The 13,300-nt window shown below is 29.5% G+C and overlaps 1 protein-coding gene across 1 annotated transcript in view; it reads right to left on the reverse strand.

The window, feature by feature from the left end:
• Positions 1–4,350: 4,350 nt before the first annotated feature.
• The window catches only part of LOC100166624 (gustatory receptor for sugar taste 64f-like), a 20,320-nt gene continuing 11,370 nt past the window's right edge, over positions 4,351–13,300 (reverse strand). Inside the window, exon 8 of the mRNA XM_029488729.1 lies at positions 4,351–4,631. Coding sequence (XP_029344589.1) covers positions 4,494–4,631 — 138 coding nt within the window. The 3' untranslated portion in view covers positions 4,351–4,493. The remainder of the gene's footprint in view (positions 4,632–13,300) is intronic.

Here is a 13,300-nt window from a genome sequence, read left to right on the forward strand (position 1 = left end):
ATTTATTACGTCATAATTCTAACGTATCGCCATTCAATAATTTAAAAAAAAACTGTGGAATTATTATCACACGTTCCTGTGCAATAATACGTAGGTATACCTATATAATGTATAAGTAATGTATACATTTTAATTTAATGGACCGCGGACAACGTTATCCCGATTTGTCGACATCCCCGAAACACAGTTATAGTCTCATTTTGATTAAATAACTAGATATTCAACCAGGACACATGTCAATTATATTATGAGCCCAAATCTAAAACAATCACATTTTCAATGATTATAACAATTTTGCGACAAGCCATCACCAAAAAACCCTTACTTGCAATGGTGATTTTTTTTCATGATAATGATCATTTTTAGTCCTATGTAATAGGTAACCTTTTCCGCAGATCTATCGCTCGAATCTATCATATCTAACCGATATGTTTTAGAATATTCGTAAATAGGTATAAGTGTTTAAAAATATTTTTCGAACTCGTAAAAAAACATAAAATTAGAGAATTGGGAGGTAATTGATGACATAATGTAGAAGAACAAGTAAAATTGAAAACAAAAAACAATATTCTTGTTATCCTATGGTTTTTCCTTTACAGAACCATCGGTATAAAAGTTTTTTTCTCTAGAACTACAAACATAATAATAAAACAAAAACTTTTCTTATTACTTTGACCGTATTAAAAGTTTGTTATAATTTATTTAACAGAAAGGTTAAAGTGATTTTTTTACGCAAAAATCTTTGAAAAAGAAATATATATATATAATATAAAAGTAATATTATCTTCCTTTTTTTTATTATAATATCATTATGAATCAAATAAAAAAATACATAAATTTCAAACAAATCTGATTGATTCTGAATAAAGTATAAAACATGTTCGTCAGAACTTTTAGAATTTTTCAGAAATTATATCATACTGTTATTAGGTTTTCGATATAAAAATATACGGTGTATTGTAATTTGAGGAAAATTAATAATTTGGTCCATGCCATTAAATAATGACACACTACCTTAAAGTACTAAATATATCCAACTTTTGTGTATGTATGTGTATAGTGTAAATATCACATTTCCATAAAATACTCATAATAATATTAATAATAATAATAATAATAATAACTATAACATAACAATGTCAGGAGATTTTGATGTTTAATAATTTACATTATGCATTATTTATCACAACTTTCGTAGCAGCTAGCAAATAACAGTTGAAAACCGTATAAATTTCTATTTCTAATGCAATTATTTATAATCATAAAACAAAAACTTTTTAGGACGTATTTTGAATTATTTTCTTCCTTGTATCCACACATGTATATATTACGATTCTACATTTTATGTTTTAAAATGTACCCACCATTCCGTTATTATAATAATATTATGTCTATCCAATACAAACTTCAGGTGAAAATAATTTTTAAAAGAAAGTGTTAGTCGAGCCAATTAATCGACTTCAATACAACGTGAAAAAATATTTACTCGGACAACAATAATAGCCCGATAAAAGCGCAAACCTAAAGACCGACGCATTCTCATTTCCAATGTGTCAACGACATGATTTCAAAGTAAATAACTCGTCTTGCACAATATTAAAATGTCGATGGCAAATCCGTAATTTCATTATTAACTGTCGCTATGTATTATGGCAGGTAGGTAGGAAGCCGTATTGCGTAGATAACCGAACGATAATATAATTAATATTGAAATAATTTAAATGAAAATCGTGAAATACGCTGTCGGAAAACTTTCGGACTACATCTGAGCACAGTTTATTGAAGTCTTACGTACACGAATGACACGGCGTCGCTATATGATGCAAAATATTATTCACTGTATATTAGCAAAATTAGCTTTTTTTCGTTTTAATTCGAAAATTATTATAAATTGCATTGTCAACGGTAAAATGCTTTATAGTTGTTTATCGAGTGATTTTTTGTTCATAATATATAACTCCAATGACGACCACAGTTGACACGAGTTGAGTAAATTCCAACGTCTCCAATATTCAGAGAATACTATTAATTAATTGATGTGCGTGATACTGTAATATTATTGTTTGGTGGAGTCTTAAGAGTATTGTTTTCGTTTTTAAAACGACTTATCGCGTTTTTTTCTGTCAATAAATTAAGGGAAGTAGAATTACTAGTATACTAGATACCTATTGCGTACGTAATAAATATAACCTAACTAATATTTTGATATTATATGTATATTTTGGTGTTTGTTATGTTCTGTATTGTGTAATGCCGGAAATCCGAGCATTTTACTGTGTGAAATATTCATTGAACTACTAAATTTGTAAATACAATTTTCGTATCTTTTTATGTTTGTTTATATTTTAAAACTAGCGATTACAATATATATTTATATATTATTTATTATTTATTATAACTGTAAACTATTTTGTAAGTAGTAGGTACCTACCTATAATATTATATTTGTATAATGTCTATCACTGTTAAAAAAAAATTATAAACTTAATGTATCAAGATGTTGTTATTGTAACCATTATACACTGTTAAGAAATTATTATTATTATTATTATTAATATTAAAATTAATATTATTACTATAATTATTATGTTAATATTCAATAAATATCCGTTGTGCATTTATAAATAATGTTGAAATTTCTACCTAGAGTATCAAGCAGTACACGTACAACCGTCAGTGGATTGTAAAAAATTGGCATTGATTAAATTTTTAATAATTTACTTTGTTAGTAAATCAACACCAGTAATGACCGGAATCACTTAAATATCAGTAACCTCGTATGCATATTATACTATAAATACCTGAAACTAAAATTCTAAACTGTATACCAATTATAGATGCTCATATAATATGGCGTAACCTACCCAAAATCAGCAGACATAGGGAAATTTAATTATAGTCACACGGTAGTTTATTATAATGTGTAAAATTAACAATAATAATATACAAGCAATTTGTTTAACGGTGACAGTGATTAATCAAAATAATAAAAAAAAAACCATCATCACGAATTTCCAGTCAAATATAATATATTAGCCGTCGCAAATATATTTAACTGTCTATTAAATTATGACGTTATTTCACACATTGTAATAGTTACAAAACAGAAACTTACAAATCTATAAATGTTATGATGAAATTAAATAACAGTGACTAGAGAGAAGTCATAGGTGTTCGACAAGATAATATTATTCTAATAATCTTACATATAAAAAATGGAAATACCTGTTTAAAATTACCTATGTATAATTTAAATAATTTTAAAAAGCCAAAAAATTAATATTTATCATCTTGTCTTATCTTACATGTTGAAAGTAGAATTATTCTATTTAAAAAAAATGTCATCGTAAATCATTTATTGAAAACAACAATCCCGGTGATAAAAATAGATGAGCTGACATTTATAGGTGTTAATTATTTTTTTTATCCATTACTGTACTAAAATATAATCGGGTAACACACATATTGCTTAAATGTACCCAATAAAAAATTTAAAAATTAATAATCAATTAAGATATTCAGTACAATTTAAATGATTATAAATAGTGTACTAATATTACTTAAAAAATATGTTAAAACTGAAAAAATAACCAATTAACACAAAATGTATAAGGTTATTCACAACGCATTAATTTGTTTGGAGAAAGTTCCATTATTGAAATGTTGAATTAGCTACTTACAAAGATGACATTTTTTTTAACCCTAGAGCACACGCTTCACGGTCAAAAAGACCGGGCTTTTAGAATTTTGTTCATTGTTTCAAAAATACGAAATATTAACCTAACCTAATATGGGTACTACCTTCTAATTAGATGATAAACTAACATTAGATACAGCTCCTAACTGTATACGATCTGATGTCAGTAATATAGAAGTATTCAAAGTTCATTACCAGACATTACGTATTAATATACGGTCAAAAAGACCGTGGGCGTGATCGTAAAAAATCAATCATGGGTTATTTTTAAACTGTGTTTCTAATAATTGCTGCTCGATAAACGAAATTGATAGTTATTATATTTTTATTGTGACTAGTTAGTTGACTATGATTTGCGCCATACTGTGTGTGACTAAAAAGACCGTGTGCGTGTATTCTCGTGAATATTTTAAATGCGTGTGATCTAGGGTTAATTGGACGTTGTATTTTAGTGATCAGGTATTTATGTTACAAAGTACACATGAATTGTTTTGTTATGAAAGTAAGGAAGTATGAGCGATGTTCATAAACACTTTATAAATTTAATCATAGACAAAACATTGGTTATAGGTTCTAACTATCCATAGTATTCTTTAATCACTAAAGAGGTGATTAACTTCGTTTCATTTTCCAGCTTAACTATGAATCATAATAACTCTGGACAATAATTAGCAAGAGTATTATTTTGATAATGTACTCCGCTAGCCACATTATTAAATTGTATTAATACGATCTCGTACGTGACTATAGTTCCAGCAACCTGAATAACCATGATGAAATGAAACATAAGCACTTGTCACTTATATAAAAAAGCATTCAAGATAAAAATAATTTTGCGGCCAACCGTAAGCATAAACGTCCTTGTGACGGAGAAAAAATTACATCCAGTAAATGATAATTCATCAGACGTCACTTGCATTAAAAATCTTTCTACCTGAAATAAAATAAAAAACGAATTTGGTATTTTGTTTAAATAATAAATAATAGCATACCATTTTTAAATTAAACTTAAATTCACCTCGACTCCATAACACTCTGCTGGCACAGAGAATAAGACGGTTTTTGGTTTTTTGCTTTGATCATTAATGGATGCGACATACAAAGACACTACGCATGTTCTTCCAACTAAGTATATAAATAAAAATGCGAAACATAGAGCCTCCCAAGAACTGAGCATAGGTCTAAAAATATTATTATGACTTATTACTTATTAGCCTTAATGAAATGTACGAAAATATATTTTTCAAATACTTCAAGCTGTTGAGAAGTTGGTAGCAAATAAAGAACAAATTATGACCAAATGATAATAATATCACTGGAGATAGAAATTCATCAAAGTCGTGAGTTACCGACGCTAAAATATTGTATGTTTCCCTAGACTTCCGCCAATACATACTTGGAAGCACCTAAAATTTAAATCAAAAAAAATTATTTATATTTTTTTAACATACATTAACCTGTGATTTACATAGGTAGGAGTAATATTTAGCCAGTGAAAATGTATTACTCGTATACGAAGTAATAGATTCAGTGTAAATTAATGAACATATGATTTTTGTGAATTTGTGTTGTGTATACATTTTAGTTTAACAAACAATTCACAATTTTATAATTTTTTTGCAAAAATAAATTGATATATACCTACCTGCTATACTTAGTTATGTTTTTATAATCAACCAATAATACATTTAATTTAAATAATATAAATTTAATATCTTATACTTTTTTATCGTAATATTCAACATTTCAGAGCGGATTGATGAATCTATTGATTTAACAATAATATTATGTTTTTTGTATGTATCACCGTTTTGGGCAGTAACACTGCTTCGAGTTTTTTCAACAGTAGGTATCTAGATCATTATATAGATATTAAACGTTATGATCGAATGAATGTTCAACGTTATAAAAAATTTAAACATTATTCAATGTATGCGTTAAAACGTTATACAAATTTAAACGTTATTCAACTTAAGCGTTTAAACGTTATGAAGCGTTTAGAATTATCTGATGGATATAGCTTGTTTCCTACACAAAACAGCTGAGTGATTGAAAAATATGATATTACAAAAATAACCATAATACCTATACATTTTACTGATAGTTATAATTTTATATTTTTTTCTAGGCAATAATATGTTTCAATCGTTTATCGTTTACCGATATGTTATCCGTTCTCGATTTCAATCGTTTTTTTAATTGTTTAACGTTATACCCATAACGTTAAAAAACGTTTTGAAGCACTGCTTTACTAATATTATATCATCGGCCGACTGACCGCCTTCGCTCAGAATGGTTTTTCGTATACAATATGATATTATATCATTAAATCAAATTTATCACCATCCATTACAGTGACCCACTTTTAATCAACTGTACAGCAGAGCAACACCCACTTGTCCACCATTTTTTGATACAAATATTATTAATAGTTAAAATATCAATAAGTTATAATAGTAGATTTTTCTTATTATTTAGGTATAAAATATTACTAACTTTTCCCCTGACCATGGCTAATTTTTGGTTAAACTGCTTGAATTTGTCCGTCAAAGCACAGGATAGTATAATTATTAGTAAATCTATAAAATTCCAAGCAAAAGAATATAAACAATCAAAAAACTTCAAAATTATAGCTACTGCGAACGAGAAGTTTATGTACGTAAAGTCTGTTTTAAGCCATATAAAAATATAATGTTGAAAAATATCTGTTCTATCCGGTGAACAATATATAGCTTTCAATACTCCCGTTAAAATAGAAGCCAAGTGTTCAACTGTAAATAAATAATAATATAGAATTATGTAATACTATACTAATTGTACAACAATATCAATTATTGCATTACAGTAAGTATTCGCATAAGTTTTATCATTGCTCTGAACTATCATAAAAAAAATTATATTTTCTTCTCAAATTTTACATACTAGTTGAAAGTATCAATATGATACATGAAAACATTTTAATCCTAAATTCCATGTTAGGTGGGTATCCATATTGTTTCATCTCTCGTTCCATTAGTTCCCATTTTTCCATAACTTTTGGCCATTCTCTTGCCAAATGTATAAAAATTGTGTAAACGATTAGTGTACCTCCATGAAATAATAAATCACCTGTAAACCGTATAACCTTATATTTAAAAGGAAATACCTATCATCCAACTGTATTTCAAAAAAATATTTTTTTTGTGCGAATTATAATCTTTTTTTATTATTAGATGCAATTGCACAATATGTAACTATTTATTCTACTATAAGTGTAAATAGATATCCATAAAAATTAAATTAAAACATTACATTTTTTTTTTTTACATTTATTGGTTTTTATACAATATTTCCAATGGAATTTATAATAAGCATGTGTGTGAAAAAAAATATTTATATATACAAGACGTGGATATGTGATGAGAGAAGTCACTCAAACATAAAATAAAATAAAAATTATATAAAAAAATAAACTGAAAGCTTTACCAGTGACCTCATATGACAGTCCATTACTATACAAGTTGTATACTGCTAACGAAACCATTACGACAGAAGAGCCAACTAAAATAATGCTGTATGCCAATATCCAGCTGAACCAATTGAAACTAAAACATATTATTATAAAAATTCAAACGCATGATAAAAGATAACTTACTATTGATTTTAAATATTAGAAAATATAATGTCACCGGAAATAATTTTTGTACTGCAGATCTCAGCTTTTATAGAGTTAAATATATTTTTATTTGTAGATTTCAAAATAATAGTATGTATACATATTACCTACATAATATTATGTACATATATGTTCACAGTAAGGTGTAAGTACAAATTAATATTTCAACTGAAAATGAAGATGGAAAGGAGTACCAAAATACACATTTGAGAAACTTTCAAAATATTAACCGTTATGGTATGCGTATGGTATGCGCATGCACAATAGTGCAATACAACTTAATATGTGTCTTTGTAATAATTTAACATAAAATGAATATGATCAATATATCTTAAACATACATTTATTATTCATAAATGTCAACTTATTCTATCCTTGTCAATTCAATAGTTAAAAACAAACTTTATATTCAGAAACTATTTTAATAAATAGTCTACGTGCGTACCGAAAATAGGTTCACATTTTCTCAAATTGTTTATTTCGGTGCTCTGTTTCACCAATCACCATCTAAATATCATACTTGTATCAAAAATCGTCCAGCTGAAATATTTAGTATTTTAGTGATACCTCTTACCGTGAATTACCTATTTACAAGTATTAAGATTTTCCCGGTTGCTTTTATTTAAAATGTCGAGTACTGCTATCAGGGGCGGACTTGCCATTTTTCTGCCCCTAGGCATTACAACACTAGCGCCCTTTACATTGGCGCGCTCCCACGGTGGGGGTGGAGTGGGAGTAATGTTCCATGAAATTAACTATAAAAATTGGATGAAATCTATAAGATTTCTGAGCAGTATGCACTATGCAGGAGACGCGCGTCGTCGTAATGTTTATTATTATTAATTAGTAATTACTTTATCAAGACATCTGATTTCCAGAATTAATTCCAGTATTCTAAGAATGCTGAGTGCGGGGTGAGGCGGTTCAATCCAATTTTAATTACTTGCTAAGAACTGTGCGAGCGGTCCCCCACCTAGCTAGTAGAGCGGCTATAACAATGTACCCGGCGGCCCGAGGCAGTATATTTGACTGCCTTGGCTTGCGTTTTGCGCATGCGCCATTCACAATATTGTAAGTGTTTACGCCGCACACCCGTATACCACCTCCCATGCATTAACATAGGCAACGCCGGCAACAACTGCCTCGTCGAGTGCCGATATCGAGCCTCTATACTCCGGCCCACGAGAGAAGTAACTCGTGTCCCGACCAAATCGCGTCCGAATCCGCGCATCTCCACGTATTTGACATACAGCGAAAGGCACTAAGTGGGGGAATTCCGCCAGTCAGCATACGCGAAACGGGTTACTTCTCTCGTGGGCCGGAGTATAGCCGTTGCGGCGCAGCACAGCGCGCGCTGGTAGCAGGATTGAACCCAAACTGCAACGTTAGGTATTATAGCTTATGAATTAAAACGTTACTGCGACGGGGCTACGAGAGCCATTTTCCTTTTTCATGCAAGTTGTATACAAAAAAAAATTAATATCAAATATAAATGTAAGTAAATATAATAAATTATGAAATTATGAAAAACTAAAAAGTAAAAATTAACTAAAAATTAGCGCCCCAATAAATTTTGCGCCCTAGGCCCGTGCCTTGGTGGTCTATGGGTAAATCCGCCCCTGACTGCTATTTACAATTTATAGGCACAAAAAAAATGTATGGATTACGGAGAATAAAGAGCTACAATTAATACTATTATGAAATCTAACTGAATTATACATAGCGTATTACTCACACTAAATAACTCGTATTTTGTCTTCTGATGCCTTGAACTGGTAAAAGACCGGACATTTGCATCAAAATAAGTAAAGGAGTGATGGCTCTGTGCAATGAATTTTTATCGCTAATTATGCCCTTCCTTATACTTTCTTCCAAGGCTTTGATTCTCACGTAGTTTACCGGTTTATCTTGTATTTCAAGTGCTTTTAAAAAAAAATAAATGAAAATTGTAATTAACATTCTTAATTATTTTGTATGAAAAAACAACTATCTTAGTTTTTCACATGTGAGATTCAACTTTTTGAAACAGTAAAATATATTTTAAAAATAATTCGTAAAGAAACTAATATTACCAATATTCCTCTTGTTTTCTTTTGAGGTCAGTGCATTATAATTCGAATGGACTACCGAATCGGTTATTGAACTTTGTTTCAACTGCCGCGGCCGTCCATATCCAGATTCAGTAAAATTCCTGTCCTTGAGATAAACGGGTCGGAAAGTGTTTTCGTCAGGCATAGTAAAAAATGTGAAAAGTGGTATTTTCACTACAATACAAGGAAACTCAGCACACTAAATGACTTTCCTGAATTTGATTCTCAGAAATGCAGAATTGTTAAATATTCAATTGCAAAAATAAAGTGCTCGGTGATGTTATCAGAGTATCTGCCACGCGGAACTCACGTTATTTGATAACTTGATTATAGTTATATTTGACGTAATGAAATGTAATTTAAAACAAACCCTAAGTACTTAATTTTAAGCTATATATCTACTAAATATTTAACGCCTGTTGAAAAGTATACATATACAAAGCAGTACAATAGTACATACATAATATGTGTTTGGAGAATGAAAATTGTTATTCACCAATGCCCGAGTAGTTTCAATATGTGTTATAGTTTGAATTTTTGTTTCGTACATTTAACATGCCATTATATAATAATATAATATATTGTAATTTTCAAAGAATACCTAAATTTAGTTTTATTATTTTTGTGGCAAATAACATTTCTCATTGTTATTTGAACAATATTAATGGTTGATGTTAAAATAAAATTAGAATATTATGCATGAAATCGATATAAAATAGTATTTAACTATTTTATTGCGTTTATACATAATACATCTAAAAATACACTACTTTTAAACAAGACTATAATTTAGTTATTCCATCAAACGATAACATTTATTTTAAAATAGTTTTCAATATCGGGTATAAATATAGGTACCTACTAGGTTCTAACTTCTAAGTATTGTATTGTTTAAGGTATTCAATACCATCGAACTTATTTTACTCGTTTTTTTAACATGTTTTGTTCATACATTGATCATATCTCAACAACTGATCAATCTTTCACCACTCACCAGTGATAATCAGACCATTTATTTTACCTACTGATCTAAAATGTCCAGTTTTCTTAATTCATGTGCGTAGCGATTACTTAATTGTAGATTATAACTTAACTATGATATAAAATATTATATGTACTACAACACTACTATATAATACATACTGTTATCGCTACTAAATGAACACATTAGTTCACACCAGCATGATTGTTTTCAACAAATATAATCTTAATTTTTATCATAAATAAAAGGGATTTGTTATTCGTCCGTCGTCTTCTGCATTTTGCAGTTGTTTGATAAAATCAAATTCGGTTTACCTATTTTTTTTTTACATTTATAATTGGTCGTTACCAGTGAAGCACGAACAATGTAGGATTCGTAGCCATTACGTCACGAAGCCAGTTTTCGTTTAGTTTTTAGTAAAATTGTCGTCGTGTGCGCTAATGTAGCCACGCACACGTGAAAAGAACACAAAGTATACACAAAATCATCAGCAATTGAGTGAGCTGTTCTTTTTTCTTCAATTATTGAATTTGCCACAATCACATACGTCACAATCGATGTTGTTGACATTAGCTGACAGGATCCTCCACACTCGATTCACCTACTCAGACTCGTCCATGTAAATCCACCAGCACCCAGCGAGGTGTGTGGAAGGCCGCCCAGTTAGTCCAGTTCAGCGGTTCTTTCCAACCCTGACTACTGCGCATCAAGGTCACAACATACAAGATTTCAGTAATTTAAGTTTATCTTAAGTATTAACCTATTTCGTGTGAGCTCTATTGTCATTGAACCAGACCGAATCGACCACACCGACCTCCTCCCGACGATTAATTTCCATTTTCATAAGCCCTATGAGTCACCTAGTGTCCTCGCATACACATTAGCTGGTAACCTACCCACTATGGTAGAAGGCGTAGTGAGTTTATCTGCCACTTAAGGTGTGTAAGTAAATAAATTACGTTGGTATTTTTTAGATCAGTAATTATGTATTACCCTCATTGTATATTTACATAATATTATATTTTTTTTTCTAATTTTTATTAGATAATATACAATCTATGCCAAAGGCATGATAAGAATATGCGCTAGAATAAGTTTGAACATGAAAAAGGGTGAGGGAAGAAACCATCCAGTGATCGCACTTCTTTTTCCTTAAATATATTTATATATATATATTTTTTTTTTTTTAATTATTATTTAGATATTATTCTTTTTTTTTTATCATTGAGAAGATCCCTGCACCAGTTTCTTTTTAGACGCCGTGGTAGATTTCCAGGAATCGTGTGAGTGACTAGACTGGAAATTAGAGGGCTTGCGTGAGAAACGAATTTGTTGAAAAAACGTTTGTACTAAGTTTTAGCTTCTTCGTAAATAATTTTGATTTTTAAGTCAGAATGGAGAGTTGTGAATGTTCTCCATTCTCTGTTTCATAGGATTGTGTACAAAGTATGAAAAATAATTATTGTTTCAAACCGTCAAAATTCATGGATATTGGACTCACAAGCATAATAATATTATAATAATTGTAATTTATAACAATTTAATATTTATAAAACCCTATTAGAATTCCCGGTATTTCAGTTATCGCTTAACCGATCTGTACGACCTCTGTCCTCTGCTTTAGAAAATTTTAAATTATGTATTTTTTTTTACCGGTAGACTCGAGTAGGTATCCTGAATATTTTCAAAACTAAACATGAAATTATCTCATATTTATCTAGATAAAATTTAGTATAATTATCTTTATCTGAATCTAGATAAAAATGATTACAGTCATCTTTATCTTTATCAAGATAAATTATTAGTTATCTATTCCCAACACTGGTAATTAGCATGTATTTGCACGACAGACCCCGCAACTCTACCGTCATCCGATGGTTCGCTATATTCTTTTTTCTAATTTGCACATGTCCCCAGTCCCCCCCCCCCTTTGGGAAATACTTGGAAATTCAAAATCGTTTCTACGCCAATATTTAGCATGAATTTGCCCGACAGACCCTGAAATTCGCATGTGTCTGGTTCGCGAGCAAAACACGTTCGACTATTTCGCGAAAAAAAAATTAAATATAATAAAAAAATTATATTTGATAAAAAACCTATTCCATAAAAAAACTTGATTGAATAAAACAAATCTAAATAGAAATAAAAAAATCTTAATAAAAAATCTGATTAAATATAGAATTTTTAAATTTGTATTCAGATTTTCTTTACAAATTATTTTTTTTTTTAAATATAATTTTTCATCAAACAGATTTTTATTATAATATACAGATTTTTTTATTTAATTAAGATTTTTTCAATAATTTTTCGAGTCTGCAGTGTAATAATAAATTTAAATATAGAGGGGCCGGAGTGGCGCAGTGGTCACGCAGTTGACTACGACTCACACAATCATCGGTTCGATTCATAGCAAAGTGCAAAAAAATGTGTGTGATTCTACGCTGTCACCATTTTCCCGTGCTGTCGTCCGATTGCGTCATCCGGTTTCCAACTAGGTCCCACTCCACTGGGAGTGAAGACCGCACATGTCTCCTCTTGGAGAAGGGGGTAGTATCATGCATATAGTGATATATACATAGATAAATAGATCACATGATCTCCCTACTACCCACTTGTAATAAGCATTGTCAAAGACCTTGAGGTCGTTTCAATGAACAAATATAGAAAAAAAAAAAAAATATTTTATTTGTTTTATTCAATCAAGTGTTTTTATGTAATATGTTTTTTTATCAAATACAGATTTTTTTTTATCAAATATAATTTTTTTATTATATTTAATTTTTTTTTTAAAAAACATTTTTTATTTAATTTAGTTTTTTTCAATTGTTTTTTTGTATTGAAATACAAACTATGAAAAAATCTCTACCTAAGAAAAA

This window comes from Acyrthosiphon pisum, chromosome A1 (genome assembly GCF_005508785.2).
Source record: "Acyrthosiphon pisum isolate AL4f chromosome A1, pea_aphid_22Mar2018_4r6ur, whole genome shotgun sequence".
Classification (NCBI taxonomy): Eukaryota; Metazoa; Arthropoda; class Insecta; order Hemiptera; family Aphididae; genus Acyrthosiphon; species Acyrthosiphon pisum.